Below are 16081 nucleotides of genomic sequence, written 5' to 3' on the forward strand. Positions count from 1 at the left end.
TTGACAAGTAGAACATTAAATACAAAGCTTACATTATATACACGCATATTTATCCATTTAATAAACAATCAACAAACTAATGGATATTTAATTAAAATTGTAATATTGTTTTCATAGAAAATATTTGGATGTTGTCTCCCTTGGATAGTTTTTGAGTCATCGACAGAAAGTAATCATTAAAAAATAAAGTTGGGAGACAATATTTTTATTTAATTTTAATTAATTCTGGTTTGTAAAATGTGCTTTTCCGAACGTTCTTCCATAACAATATCATTTAAGCTATTTAGAGTGAAGTAAAGAATTTTTTTCAGACCTGACCTACACATGAAGAGTTCACATACTTTTACAAGCTCTAACATGCTTCCTATGTCTGTCGACTTTCGTTTTGGCAATAGAGAGCTTTACATCTCAGATATGGGCAGCCGTTAAATACTGGGCGACGACGTGGGTGTAGGCATGTAAATGGGAGGCAATTCGGAAAAATCAAATTTAGACTATTTCAAACAGTTATTTCCCTTAGATTCAATAATGTATTTTCTGCAACGATTAATTAAAAAAACAAACAAGTGCAGAAACTAAAACATAAAAAGATTAAAAATACAAAAGATACTTTTAAAAAACATAAATTCAAGTTAACCGTAACATTTAAATATAATTATTATCCGTTATATTTTAAAAACAAATTTTGTTTTTAAATATTATCCTTATATAACAAGACAGGGGTAGCTACTCTAAAGTACCAACACATTAAATGGAATGTTGGGTGCAAGGTTAGACACACATTTTTACGATAGTTTCTGACTCGGCACAAATAAGAATGTTTGTATTTTGAATTCTTAAATTTAACTTTGTATTTAAGCTTTCTGAATTTTTAATAATATTATAAATTTACACCAAATACTAGATCTATTTCTTGAGTAGGTTTTACGACTTCTTTGTATTTAAAACCATTTGATGCCAGATTTTCGTACAAATAGTGGTTAAATTTAATAAATATAGAATCTAGAATGTTTTTAAAAAGTTATCAATCTAGATCTACTTATACTGTATAGTGTCTTTATCCGATATATATTCAAACTAAAATAAATATTAGTATTTTTATTATAAACATGATCAATTACATATTATTATTATGAATTTAAAAGCAAAAAGTTGGCATAATGATAAGTTAGATTAGAAGCCAATTGTTTATTAAATTATTATTATGCCAACACATTTTCTCTAATAATTTAACGAAAATAGAAATATAGCATACAAATATGAATGTACAAAATAAGTAAAAAAAATCAATGCTAGGCTGATACGTTACATATTACATAAACTATGATAAACTCTATTATAAATATTGTGTATGTTTTGAAACTTTGATTGCAAAATAAAATTATTTGCGTTAACTCCCCTTATTGACCATATCAAGGGAAGCTACCCTCGTAAAGATATTTTGTTTTATTATTTGTACGTATATTGTCCCTTTGATTACATTGGCTGATGTTCAAATTCAATTCAATAATAGGACAAAAAGATTTCTGATAGTTATCAGCAATGAAGCCAAGCAAAAATAATTCTGACATGTTAAGCTTGAAATTCTAGCTGTAGCACAATACATTTAATAGGGTTGGAGTAATGGGAATGGCCTATCAAACAAATCCCTAGAAAATTATATATATATTATTATATTGTAAATAATTTTCTAGGGTTTATATTAGTATATTTATATTATCTGGGGTATACTAAAGCCACAGTGAAACTTTCACGTACATAATTTAATCAATAAACAAATCAAGTTTTAAGAACTACATTAAAAATTTAAAGAAGTTGTATAGGGTGAAAATTACATTGCTGTTAAGGGGTCATCCATAAATGACGTCACACTTTTTTTGATGATTTTTACCTCCCCCCCTCCCCTCCGTCACACATCGTCACAAAAAGCCAGACCCCCCCCCCCCCTAAAATGACGTCACACCTCAACCTATAACACCCCTCAAAATTGCAGTTGAATTTTTTTAAAACATCGATATTTTTCAAAAATCTTGTCTAAACTATTACAATGTATTAAAACAGTTATCTAAAACGCGAAATAATGTTTAAAATTCGTTTTCTAACATTGCCTTTTTTATAATGCAAAAATGTGACGTCGCAACATCTGAATCCCCCTCCCCCCCCTCATCACACATCGTCACAAAATTACGGACCCCCCTCCCCCCTACGAGTGTGACGTCATTTATGGATGACCCCTAACCTTATACACACCTGCATATTTTTACCTAGATATAAAATTTGTTTTGGAATATTCAGATGCTGTCCGCATCAGTACTGAGAAATCCAAGGATGCTCAAGCTCAGCAGAAAATTGTTTCACAGTGAAACACATAAACATTACTGTGCATATAGTAAAAAAATATTGTGGAGAACTGAGAACGAACTTATGAGATTCTCACACAAAAGATGCTCAAACACAAGCAAGTGGACCAGAACTTTGTGCAGCACTGCACATCCATGCAATAACTTAGCAATCATTCCAGGAAATACTGACCGCTACAATGGACTTTGGGTTGACCTTATACAACTTGATGAAATCATTTCTACGGAAGAAAGGTTCGAACAATTATTAAAATGTAAGTGGAACGCCTTTCCATGTATTTAATTTGTAAAAAATAGGTTTCAATATGTAAAACAACCTTTACAAAAATACTTTACGTTACTTAAAACAATGGCATCCAAGCATTGAATTAGCAGGAGTATCTGCAAATTGATGCCGGAATTTAAATATATGTAAATATATTTAAAACTTTGATTATCTTTATTGATCATAGATATTTAATTAAAAATGAGCAAAATATAACACAAGATTTTTAATTTGTAATTATCAAAACTATTTTGAGAACTACAGTCAAAATATAAATATTTTTCTAGCATCGCTAGAGTCTTGGCGAGCCCAGTGTATCACATCAGTGTGGATCAAACTGTCGCTTTCTCAGGGCGGTTTGATCGCCATTGCCTCAAAGTTTGGCTTCAAGTTCCACCATGCTGAAGGGGATGTTGCCACTATAACTAAGTGGATGGATGACTCCACTGAGAACAAGATTCCACCTTTTGCCACCCATCAAGTTGGAGTTTCAGGTCAGAAAAATTCTGGTCCAGAATTTTCGGTTCAAATATTCTAGTACAAATCCAAAAGGATTCATAAATTATTATTTAAAAATAAGAAATTTTCTTATACTTACACTTTACATTTTAACTATATTTTTTAAAACTATAAATAAATGTGTTTAAGTAAATTAGTCTTTAAGCTAATTGCATGATTCATTTTTAATAGAATAATTTATATTACTTTTTAAAAATGTGAATTTACCTGTGCTAAGTTTTTAGGCAATGAATGATGATTAGTTTTGACATGATTGTTTCAGGTCTTGTTGTGAAAGAGGATACACAGGAAGTTCTTGTGGTTCAGGATAAAAATAGACCTGTGAGCTAATTAACTTTAAAAAAATATTATTATCTATAAAAGCAGGTTAAATAATAAACTGAATCGTTAATTATTCCTACAGCTCGTTTTAGAGTTTTTAATGAAGTTTATTGTTAAAATTTCCAGACTTATTTTTTATTTTGATTGCTAGGTCTCTGTTTTCCACTCTGTTTCCATCACTACTTTAATTCTTATTTACTTATATTTCGCTAATTATTATTATTATTATGTTATAGTTTTGTTTATTTTAAAAAACTTTACTACTGTTTATTTAGAAGTTGACCTCACTGGCATGATAAGGAGGGGGTGTATGGGGGTGTTATAACATGAGTGATCCCCCAAGTTGAAGGTTATTCAAAATTAAGCTGCTGAAACTATTGGCAATGGTTCCCTTTTGTTTTATACATACTATTTCTTAATTTTAATTGACATACCAACGCCAATTTTACCCTCTTTAAATTATTTATGTTCAAATATATGGACATCCCCCCTCCCCTCTCATGGTGAGTTCAGTAAAAACATTTACTTATGTTCATGTTGTAGGGGCCCTCATGCTAACATTTTTTTTTTCAGTACACCTTGTGGAAATTTCCTGGTGGCTTGTCACAACTTGGGGAGGACATTGGTAATTCTTATCATTTTGTCATTGGTGAAAAATCTGGTATTTTTTGGACATTGGTAATTCTTATAATTTTGTCAGTGGTTGAAAAATGTAGTATTTTTTGGACAGTGGTAATTCTTATCATTTTGTCATTGGTGAAAAATGTAGTATTTTTTGGACATTGGTAATTCTTATCATTTTGTCATTGGTTGAAAAATGTAGTATTTTTTGGACATTGGTAATTCTTATCATTTTGTCATTGGTGAAAAATCTAGCATTTTTTGGACATTGCATTTTTTGGACATTGGTAATTCTAATCATTTTGTCATTGGTGAAAAATCTAGCATTTTTTGGAAAGTGGTAATTCTTATCATTTTGTCATTGGTGAAAAATCTAGCATTTTTTGGACATTGGTAATTCTTATAATTTTGTCAGTGGTTGAAAAATGTAGTATTTTTTGGACAGTGGTAATTCTTATCATTTTGTCATTGGTGAAAAATGTAGTATTTTTTGGACATTGGTAATTCTTATCATTTTGTCATTGGTTGAAAAATGTAGTATTTTTTGGACATTGGTAATTCTTATCATTTTGTCATTGGTGAAAAATCTAGCATTTTTTGGACATTGCATTTTTTGGACATTGGTAATTCTAATCATTTTGTCATTGGTGAAAAATCTAGCATTTTTTGGAAAGTGGTAATTCTTATCATTTTGTCATTGGTGAAAAATCTAGCATTTTTTGGACATTGGTAATTCTTATCATTTTGTCAGTGGTGAAAAATCTGGTATTTTTTGGACATTGGTAATTCTTATCATTTTGTCATTGGTGAAAAATCTGGTATTTTTTGGACATTGGTAATTCTTATCATTTTGTCAGTGGTGAAAAATCTGGTATTTTTTGGACATTGGTAATTCTTATCATTTTGTCAGTGGTGAAAAATCTGGTATTTTTTGGACATTGGTAATTCTTATCATTTTGTCAGTGGTTGAAAAATGTAGTATTTTTTGGACAGTGGTAATTCTTATCATTTTGTCATTGGTGAAAAATGTAGTATTTTTTGGACATTGGTAATTCTTATCATTTTGTCATTGGTTGAAAAATGTAGTATTTTTTGGACATTGGTAATTCTTATCATTTTGTCATTGGTGAAAAATCTAGCATTTTTTGGACATTGCATTTTTTGGACATTGGTAATTCTAATCATTTTGTCATTGGTGAAAAATCTAGCATTTTTTGGAAAGTGGTAATTCTTATCATTTTGTCATTGGTGAAAAATCTAGCATTTTTTGGACATTGGTAATTCTTATAATTTTGTCAGTGGTTGAAAAATGTAGTATTTTTTGGACAGTGGTAATTCTTATCATTTTGTCATTGGTGAAAAATGTAGTATTTTTTGGACATTGGTAATTCTTATCATTTTGTCATTGGTTGAAAAATGTAGTATTTTTTGGACATTGGTAATTCTTATCATTTTGTCATTGGTGAAAAATCTAGCATTTTTTGGACATTGCATTTTTTGGACATTGGTAATTCTAATCATTTTGTCATTGGTGAAAAATCTAGCATTTTTTGGAAAGTGGTAATTCTTATCATTTTGTCATTGGTGAAAAATCTAGCATTTTTTGGACATTGGTAATTCTTATCATTTTGTCAGTGGTGAAAAATCTGGTATTTTTTGGACATTGGTAATTCTTATCATTTTGTCATTGGTGAAAAATCTGGTATTTTTTGGACATTGGTAATTCTTATCATTTTGTCAGTGGTGAAAAATCTGGTATTTTTTGGACATTGGTAATTCTTATCATTTTGTCAGTGGTGAAAAATCTGGTATTTTTTGGACATTGGTAATTCTTATCATTTTGTCAGTGGTTGAAAAATGTAGTATTTTTTGGACAGTGGTAATTCTTATCATTTTGTCATTGGTGAAAAATGTAGTATTTTTTGGACATTGGTAATTCTTATCATTTTGTCATTGGTTGAAAAATGTAGTATTTTTTGGACATTGGTAATTCTTATCATTTTGTCATTGGTGAAAAATCTAGCATTTTTTGGACATTGCATTTTTTGGACATTGGTAATTCTAATCATTTTGTCATTGGTGAAAAATCTAGCATTTTTTGGAAAGTGGTAATTCTTATCATTTTGTCATTGGTGAAAAATCTAGCATTTTTTGGACATTGGTAATTCTTATAATTTTGTCAGTGGTTGAAAAATGTAGTATTTTTTGGACAGTGGTAATTCTTATCATTTTGTCATTGGTGAAAAATGTAGTATTTTTTGGACATTGGTAATTCTTATCATTTTGTCATTGGTTGAAAAATGTAGTATTTTTTGGACATTGGTAATTCTTATCATTTTGTCATTGGTGAAAAATCTAGCATTTTTTGGACATTGCATTTTTTGGACATTGGTAATTCTAATCATTTTGTCATTGGTGAAAAATCTAGCATTTTTTGGAAAGTGGTAATTCTTATCATTTTGTCATTGGTGAAAAATCTAGCATTTTTTGGACATTGGTAATTCTTATCATTTTGTCAGTGGTGAAAAATCTGGTATTTTTTGGACATTGGTAATTCTTATCATTTTGTCATTGGTGAAAAATCTGGTATTTTTTGGACATTGGTAATTCTTATCATTTTGTCAGTGGTGAAAAATCTGGTATTTTTTGGACATTGGTAATTCTTATCATTTTGTCAGTGGTGAAAAATCTGGTATTTTTTGGACATTGGTAATTCTTATCATTTTGTCAGTGGTTGAAAAATGTAGTATTTTTTGGACAGTGGTAATTCTTATCATTTTGTCATTGGTGAAAAATGTAGTATTTTTTGGACATTGGTAATTCTTATCATTTTGTCATTGGTTGAAAAATGTAGTATTTTTTGGACATTGGTAATTCTTATCATTTTGTCATTGGTGAAAAATCTAGCATTTTTTGGACATTGCATTTTTTGGACATTGGTAATTCTAATCATTTTGTCATTGGTGAAAAATCTAGCATTTTTTGGAAAGTGGTAATTCTTATCATTTTGTCATTGGTGAAAAATCTAGCATTTTTTGGACATTGGTAATTCTTATAATTTTGTCAGTGGTTGAAAAATGTAGTATTTTTTGGACAGTGGTAATTCTTATCATTTTGTCATTGGTGAAAAATGTAGTATTTTTTGGACATTGGTAATTCTTATCATTTTGTCATTGGTTGAAAAATGTAGTATTTTTTGGACATTGGTAATTCTTATCATTTTGTCATTGGTGAAAAATCTAGCATTTTTTGGACATTGCATTTTTTGGACATTGGTAATTCTAATCATTTTGTCATTGGTGAAAAATCTAGCATTTTTTGGAAAGTGGTAATTCTTATCATTTTGTCATTGGTGAAAAATCTAGCATTTTTTGGACATTGGTAATTCTTATAATTTTGTCAGTGGTGAAAAATCTGGTATTTTTTGGACATTGGTAATTCTTATCATTTTGTCATTGGTGAAAAATCTGGTATTTTTTGGACATTGGTAATTCTTATCATTTTGTCAGTGGTGAAAAATCTGGTATTTTTTGGACATTGGTAATTCTTATCATTTTGTCAGTGGTGAAAAATCTGGTATTTTTTGGACATTGGTAATTCTTATCATTTTGTCATTGGTGAAAAATCTGGTATTTTTTGGACATTGGTAATTTTAATCATTTTGTCATTGGTGAAAAATCTAGCATTTTTTGGACATTGCATTTTTTGGACATTGGTAATTCTTATCATTTTGTCAGTGGTGAAAAATCTGGTATTTTTTGGACATTGGTAATTCTTATCATTTTGTCATTGGTGAAAAATCTAGCATTTTTTGGACATTGCATTTTTTGGACATGGGTAATTCTAATCATTTTGTCATTGGTTGAAAAATGTAGTATTTTTTGGACATAGGTAATTCTTATCATTTTGTCATTAGTTAAAAAATCTAGCATGTTTTGGACATCTGTAATTCTTATCATTTTGTCATTGGTTGAAAAATCTAGTCTTTTTTGGACATTTGGTAATTCTTATCATTTTGTCATTGGTTGAAAAATCTAGTCTTTTTTGGACATTAGTATTTCTAATCATTTTTTCAATGCAATGGTTTAAAAATCTAGCATTTTTTGGAATTTTGTAATTCTAATCATTTTGTCATTGGTCTAAAAATCTATTTAAGTCAGTGACTCTATTGGCAACTGCATTCATTATAATGGTAATTTTTGAATTAAATGCATTCATTATAACAGTAATTTTTGAATCAACTGCATTCATTATAATGGTAATTGTATAATTAACTGCAGTCATTATTATTTTAATTGACAGCTGTCACTGCAGAAAGAGAGGTGTATGAGGAGACAGGTGTGAAAACAGGTAAACTTTGTCTGATTGGTAGTGCTAATTATTAATTAACAGATCACTTCTTTTTTTGGATTTCTCTATTGTCTGTAGTACTGTAAATCCAGGTTTGTTTCCTTTGTAAGAGACTTTGTTTAAGTGATGTCTCAAGGGCGTAGGGTGGGATAGGAACTTGTGACGGGAGAGGTGTTGTGTTCAGAAAGAGGACCATTACAATTTTGCATATTAAAAAGTAATAATTTCCAGTTGATATTTTTAATTATTTTAAAATTTTAATAAACATTGATCACAATACAAAATATAAACCCAGCTCAGTTTAAATGTTTGAGAAATCAATGGTTCATTTACAAACTTTGTAGTGGGGGGGGGGGGGGGGGGACAGGCTCATGTGTAACCTTTTAGGTAAACTAAAGGTGGTAAAATCATAAAAAACGAATGTTGCCATTTATAGACAATCCCCGTATAAGTCTAAAGTCTACTTCATAAGCTAACTTTTAAGTCCAATAACAAGTACATTATTCCCCATCGTTTTCATTTAACAACACTTTTCTAAAAGCATTAATATTAAACACATTGATTAACTTCTAAAAGAATTTGACACTGTTGGTAAATGACCTGGCATAAGATTTTTCAACTCATTTGAAGCCAGATATTATAAAATCCTATCTTTACCACTGTTGGTAGCTTCCAGTTTAACCACAGTCCCATCCCTAGTCTAGAGTGATGATTTACTGATCTATTCATAGTTTAACCACAGTCCCATCCCTAGTCTAGAGTGATGATTTACTGATCTATTCATAGTTTAACCACAGTCCCATCCCTAGTCTAGAGTGATGATTTACTGATCTATTCATAGTTTAACCACAGTCCCATCCTTAGTCTAGAGTGATGATTCAATGATCGATTCATAGTTTAACCCCAGTCCCATCCCTAGTCTAGAGTGATGATTTACTGATAAATTCATAGTTTAACCCCTGTCCCGTCCTTAGTCCACAGTGATGATTCACTGGTCGATTCATAGTTTAACCACAGTCCCATCCTTAGTCCACAGTGATGATTCAATGATCGATTCATAAAGTGTTCTTTACATTCTCAAATGTTTGTCAAATTTATTATTTGACAACTAATTCATCTAGAAAAAAAAAAGCAGAGGTTTGGAGAACTTTTTTGAAGCCAAACTTGTTTTGTATTGATTTATACGTCTGTGTTGATCAAAGCAAAAAATAAATATTGGCCGACCAAGTCTAGATTTGGCTACTGAGAAATGTATTATTGTTGTAGCTGTATTTGTCAGCACCCCCGATTCTCGCGCCCTCCACGCGAACATCGCTCCGGCTGTTCCAATATTTGCCCGGCCCGAGACTGAGGACACACACCCCGGGGACTTTGAGCGCGCACGTCCGTCGGTCCGGCTGATCACTTGTGGCGAGTAGGACCCTCACGTCTGCGATACCCCCGGTAAACATCTTACGACGAGGAATATGATTTTTGTGCCACTGAACCAGCCGCACGGGGCTAATGTTCGGCTGCCCGGTGTGTCAACATCTGGCCATGTTGTTTGCTGTAGTTCGGCTCGCGTCTGCTTGTCGTCGGGGTCCCGGTTTGGACAAATTCAATTTTTACCACTTAACACTGATTGGCCTATGACGTCAGAGGCTAGTCCTTAAACTGTTTCAAATGGGTTCAAAAAAATTATTAGCCCGTTAGAAATGTTCCGGGCCATTTTTTTACTTGACAAAACTTGAACCTAGTTTCTCCAGTAGTTGGAGAAGACGGGGCTACTAAGTGTGTCTAACACGCTTTAAAAAAAGTTTTATCGACATTTTTAGCCTTTTCTCATCCGTAATTCAAGTTGTCACAGTTGTCATCAGTTCGGTCAGTGGATTTATTTTTCATACTCAACCAGTGTTTCTTCCAGACTTTTTTCTCCGGGGGGGGGGGGGGGGCACTTGAAATTTTCGGGGGGGGGGGGCGGTAAACTTTCTTCGGGGGGGGGGGGGGCGGACACTGTTAAAAGTATATATCTACTATATAAATTATATAAATTTCATTTCTTTCGGGGGGGGGGGGGGGCGGTAAAAAATTTTCGGGGGGGGGGGGGGGGGGGCCAAAGCCCCCCGAAGAGATGCCTGGAAGAAATTCTGTACTCAACTAACCGGGGGTGGGCTGGCTGTGGCCAAGTGGCCCGGGAGATTTTAACCCCCCCCCCCCCACACACACACACACAAACCCAGATTAAAATTTTCAATGGGAATTTGTGTTTTTTTTCTCTTCATCAAAGCCTGAATTTTACGCCCTAGTATGAAATAGTGCTATTGGAAAAATACTAACAAATTATAAAACAACTAAACACCAATAGGATTATTACAGCACCGCTCCTGGGGCCCACCGAGATTTTTCCCTGTAACACGGCAGGGCAGTCCACCCCACCCCTGTAACTGATTGAGTTACCAGCCTTTTCTTTATTACCTCCCCTACGAATGTATCAAGTATATTGTCTTAAGGACACGGGACTCTAAGGATTAATAACTCTTCATGGGGCCCATTATAGGGTTTGACCCTCTAAAGATTTAAATTACCTTTACGTTTGTAGTGCGGCCCTACTAGCACATCATAAAGTATGTTACAACCAGCGACCCCACTAGATCTAGCACCTCACTGAGTTTGTTACAATCAGCGGCCCTACTAGCACATCATAAAGTATGTTACAACCAGCGACCCCACTAGATCTAGCACCTCACTGAGTTTGTTACAATCAGCGGCCCTACTAGCACATCATAAAGTATGTTACAACCAGCGACCCCACTAGATCTAGCACCTCACAGAGTATGTTACAACCAACGACCCCACTAGATCTAGCACCTCACAGAGTATGTTACAATCAGCGACCCCACTAGCACCTCACAGAGTATGTTACAACCAGCGACCCCACTAGATCTAGCACCTCACAGAGTATGTTACAATCAGCGACCCCACTAGCACCTCACAGAGTATGTTACAATCAGCGACCCCACTAGATCTAGCACCTCACAGAGTATGTTACAATCAGCGACCCCACTAGATCTAGCACCTCACAGAGTATGTTACAATCAGCGACCCCACTAGATCTAGCACCTCACAGAGTATGTTACAATCAGCGACCCCACTAGATCTAGCACCTCACAGAGTATGTTACAATCAGCGACCCCACTAGATCTAGCACCTCACAGAGTATGTTACAATCAGCGACCCCACTAGCACCTCACAGAGTATGTTACAATCAGCGACCCCACTAGATCTAGCACATCACAGAGTATGTTACAATCAACGACCCCACTAGCACCTCACAGAGTATGTTACAATCAGCGACCCCACTAGATCTAGCACCTCACAGAGTATGTTACAATCAGCGACCCCACTAGCACCTCACAGAGTATGTTACAATCAGCGACCCCACTAGAGATCTAGCACCTCACAGAGTATGTTACAATCAGCGACCCCACTAGCACCTCACAGAGTATGTTACAATCAGCGACCCCACTAGATCTAGCACATCACAGAGTATGTTACAATCAACGACCCCACTAGCACCTCACAGAGTATGTTACAATCAGCGACCCCACTAGATCTAGCACCTCACAGAGTATGTTACAATCAGCGACCCCACTAGCACCTCACAGAGTATGTTACAATCAGCGACCCCACTAGAGATCTAGCACCTCACAGAGTATGTTACAATCAGCGACCCCACTAGCACCTCACAGAGTATGTTACAATCAGCGACCCCACTAGAGATCTAGCACCTCACTGATTATGTTAAAACCAGCGACCCCACTAGCACCTCACAGAGTATGTTACAATCAGCGACCCCACTAGAGATCTAGCACATCACATAGTATGTTACAATCAGCGACCCCACTAGATCTAGCACCTCACAGAGTATGTTACAACCAGCGACCCCACTAGAGATCTAGCACCTCACAGAGTATGTTACAACCAGCGACCCCACTAGATCTAGCACCTCACAGAGTATGTTACAACCAGCGACCCCACTAGATCTAGCACAGTGGTTCCCAACCTTTTTCGAGTGGCGACCCCCTATTATAAAAAGTAAGTGACCCGCGACCCCCATAGAATTAAAAAACCGAAATTAGTATGGAAAGTAATAAGCACTAAAATAAGATTTTCTAGTAGACTTTCAATATGAACTACTCTTGATAACTGTTTTAATAGCATGAGTAAAATTGCATACTATTCACTAAACCTTCGTGGTTAAGTTTTTAATTTTTAAAAAAATTGTTAACGCCAACCTATTTCATTATAATTATCTTAATTTTGATTTTAATGGAAGAATAGTGTTGTAAATATATTCTCGAAAAGTCAATCAATTTTACGTTTGGGTATGAATGGTGAATACTACACCAAAATTGTATCTGCAGTTTTTCATCTTACTCGGAATCATTCTGCAAATCAAAGAAATCATCTTGTAATTCAATGGGAATGCTGGCAACATCAAGGGAAGAAGAGAATGGGTAATGCGTAAATGCAGATTCTTCTTTTTTCAGCTCAGAGAAATAGCGATGCAGTTCGTTTTCAAGAGATTCAAGATGCCCAGAAATAGCTTCTTTCAAAATTTTAATTATCTCACAATCAGATCTATCAACCACACCGCAGATTTTCTCAAATTTACAATATTTCCAAGATTTATTTTCTTTACCGATTTTGCAGCTCATGGAAAGTTATAATATTCGTTCATTTTCCCTGAATCTTCAGGTTAAGCTTATCTTGATGTTAGAACACATCTGCTAGGTATGATACTCTCTCCAACCACTCTATGTCGTTTTAAGTATACCAAAAAGTCTTGTTTCCTTTTAATTCCAAGAACAATTTGATTTCAGATTTCAATTTAAAAACACAATCTACAACATTTCGTTTGACAGCCAGCGTACTGTAGTGTAGAAGAGCAGAACCTCGTGATCTATATTAATGTTTTTGCTCAGTTCTTTGAAGGCTCCAGATTTTATATAATTTACGACATACTAGCAATGGACTCTTGATGTCGATTGGTTAGAGCAGTGGTTAGGGAGCTAAATCTTTTCTGTTTTCTGAAAGCCCGATTTTGAGCTAAACATAGATGGCGCACCATCCTTACAAACCCCCACAGCCGTTCTAACCCATTTTAATCATCCCGTTTTAAAAAAAAACATATTTATTTTCTCCATGCTATCTTCACAAAATAGCAACTTCTTTTCTATCATCCGCATGAATATAGACACAGACCAGCAACTGCAAACACGAACTCACGTCTGTTGATTTATCAACTTGAAAAGCAAACAATGGTGAAAGCTTAATTTCGATAAAAATGTGTTATTTAACATTTACGTACATGCAGCGTTTGATGAGATTGTCTCCTATTGTTTTTTTTTTTTTTTTGCTTGGCCTTTTCTATCGCGACTTCATTTGATGCTTGCACTAATCCTGGTGAAAACTTCCTATTCGATCAAGTCTCTGGCGTTTGCAACTAACTTCTTACCGACGAAAGAACTCCATATATTTGTTGGTGTGTTCCGAATGACTCGTCTCAAATGACGTTTTAGTTTTGAAGATTTCATAGATTCGTGACTGTGAACAACTTTGTACAGTGCGCTTTGTTTCTTCTCTAGTACATTTCCAGTGATGTTAATGAAGCCGAATTTCAAAAATTCTTCTAAATATTTATGTTTTGTTTCAAATTACTAAGGTTTAGTATACCAGTTGGCGACCCCCCAGAAAGACCTTCGCGACCCCCAGGGGGGTCGCGACCCCCAGGTTGGGAACCCATGATCTAGCACCTCACAGAGTATGTTACAACCAGCGACCCCACTAGATCTAGCACCTCACAGAGTATGTTACAATCAGCGACCCCACTAGAGATGTAGCACCTCACAGAGTATGTTACAATCAGCGACCCCACTAGAGATGTAGCACCTCAGTGTTACAGAGACCTCATTAGATCTAGCACAGCGAACCCACTATTGCCCATTGGTGGTGTTGTGTCAGTGACCACACCGTGTCACCTGGTCGAGCTTGTTAGATGACTGGGTTCGGATCTTGCCATCTTTCCCGTCGTGTTCAAAATGTGTGCATCCTACTGGTAGGTCCTAATGAAATATTACATTGGTCTCTCTGACAGAATTCAAATCAGTTCTGGCATTTCGTCAGCAACATACAAGTCCTGGGGCGTTTGGTAGATCAGACTTGTACATCATATGCAGGTAGGTTGGTCAGAGGTGTACATCATATGCAGGTAGGTTGGTCAGAGATGTATATCATATGCAGGTAGGTTGGTCAGACATGCACATCATATGCAGGTAGGTTGGTCAGAGGTGTATATCATATGCAGGTATGTTGGTCAGACATGCACATCATATGCAGGTAGGTTGGTCAGAGATGTATATCATATGCAGGTAGGTTGGTCAGACATGTACATCATATGCAGGTAGGTTGGTCAGAGGTGTATATCATATGCAGGTATGTTGGTCAGACATGCACATCATATGCAGGTAGGTTGGTCAGAGATGTATATCATATGCAGGTAGGTTGGTCAGACATGTACATCATATGCAGGTAGGTTGGTCAGATGTGTATATCATATGCAGGTAGGTTGGTCAGAGGTGTATATCATATGCAGGTATGTTGGTCAGACATGCACATCATATGCAGGTAGGTTGGTCAGACTCGTACATCATATGCAGGTAGGTTGGTCAGAGATGTATATAATTTGCAGGTAGGTTGGTTAGACTCGTACATCATATGCAGGTAGGTTGGTCAGACATGTACATCATATGCAGGTAGGTTGGTCAGAGGTGTATATCATATGCAGGTAGGTTGGTTACTCGTACATCATATGCAGGTAGGTTGGTCAGACTCGTACATCATATGCAGGTAGGTTGGTCAGAGATGTACATCATATGCAGGTAGGTTGGTCATTGATCAGGCATGTATATCATATGCCATTTTTCTTTCTAAATCTTATTCTCTAAATACTTTGTTATGTGTTTTAGTTATTTCTTAGAATTACCACTTTATCATTTGTATATGTTTAGTTAATAATATCATGGGACACTATTTTTGTTGCTATGCTAGTGACACTGTTAGCAAATACTGAAAGGTTTAACAATAACACTGAACTAACATATATGCAGGATGAGGCCATTAACCTTTGACCTGCATCCCTGTCCACATGAGATCGCTGCCTGCAGGTGGATGCCCGTGGAACAGCTGAGACAGGAGGTCCAGGCGACGTCACTGACACACAAGATGGCGGAGCTGGTGATGTTGGGACTCAGGGAAGGGTTCCAGCACGTAGATATTAGTTCTTGTCAGATGGCTTCTATATACAAGGGGCTACACTTTCATATATTTCACAGACCGTTAGTTTAGGCCAAGGCTAGCTTATCAAAATAGAAACCTGTTCAACAAAGACCTATGTTCCAGATAGACCCAAATAGACCCCTGTTCCAAATAGACCCCTGTTCCGAATAGTCCCTCGTTCCAAATAGATTACTGTTCCAAATAGACCCCTGTACCTATTAGACTAGCACATACACCTAATTAAAGAACCATGATATATACTCTTTTAAAATATAGACCTTCTACTGACATAAAAAGGTGAACTCTGCTTCACTTGCCCAACGGACCG

The 16081-nt window shown here is 35.1% G+C and overlaps 1 protein-coding gene across 1 annotated transcript; it reads left to right on the plus strand.

The window, feature by feature from the left end:
• The first annotated feature begins 753 nt into the window (after nt 1-753).
• Nucleotides 754-15834, plus strand: LOC131936946 (nucleoside diphosphate-linked moiety X motif 6). Its single transcript, XM_059294092.1, has 8 exons — nt 754-819; nt 2296-2614; nt 2913-3119; nt 3407-3465; nt 4039-4090; nt 8389-8436; nt 14573-14654; nt 15585-15834. The coding sequence occupies exons 2-8, from the start codon at nt 2296-2298 to the stop codon at nt 15820-15822; spliced, it is 1005 nt and encodes a 334-aa protein (XP_059150075.1). The 5' UTR covers nt 754-819; the 3' UTR covers nt 15823-15834.
• The last annotated feature ends 247 nt before the right edge of the window (nt 15835-16081 follow it).

This window comes from Physella acuta, unplaced genomic scaffold (genome assembly GCF_028476545.2).
Source record: "Physella acuta isolate Inbredline_101_S28 unplaced genomic scaffold, ASM2847654v3 ptg000017l, whole genome shotgun sequence".
In the NCBI taxonomy this organism is placed as follows: Eukaryota; Metazoa; Mollusca; class Gastropoda; family Physidae; genus Physella; species Physella acuta.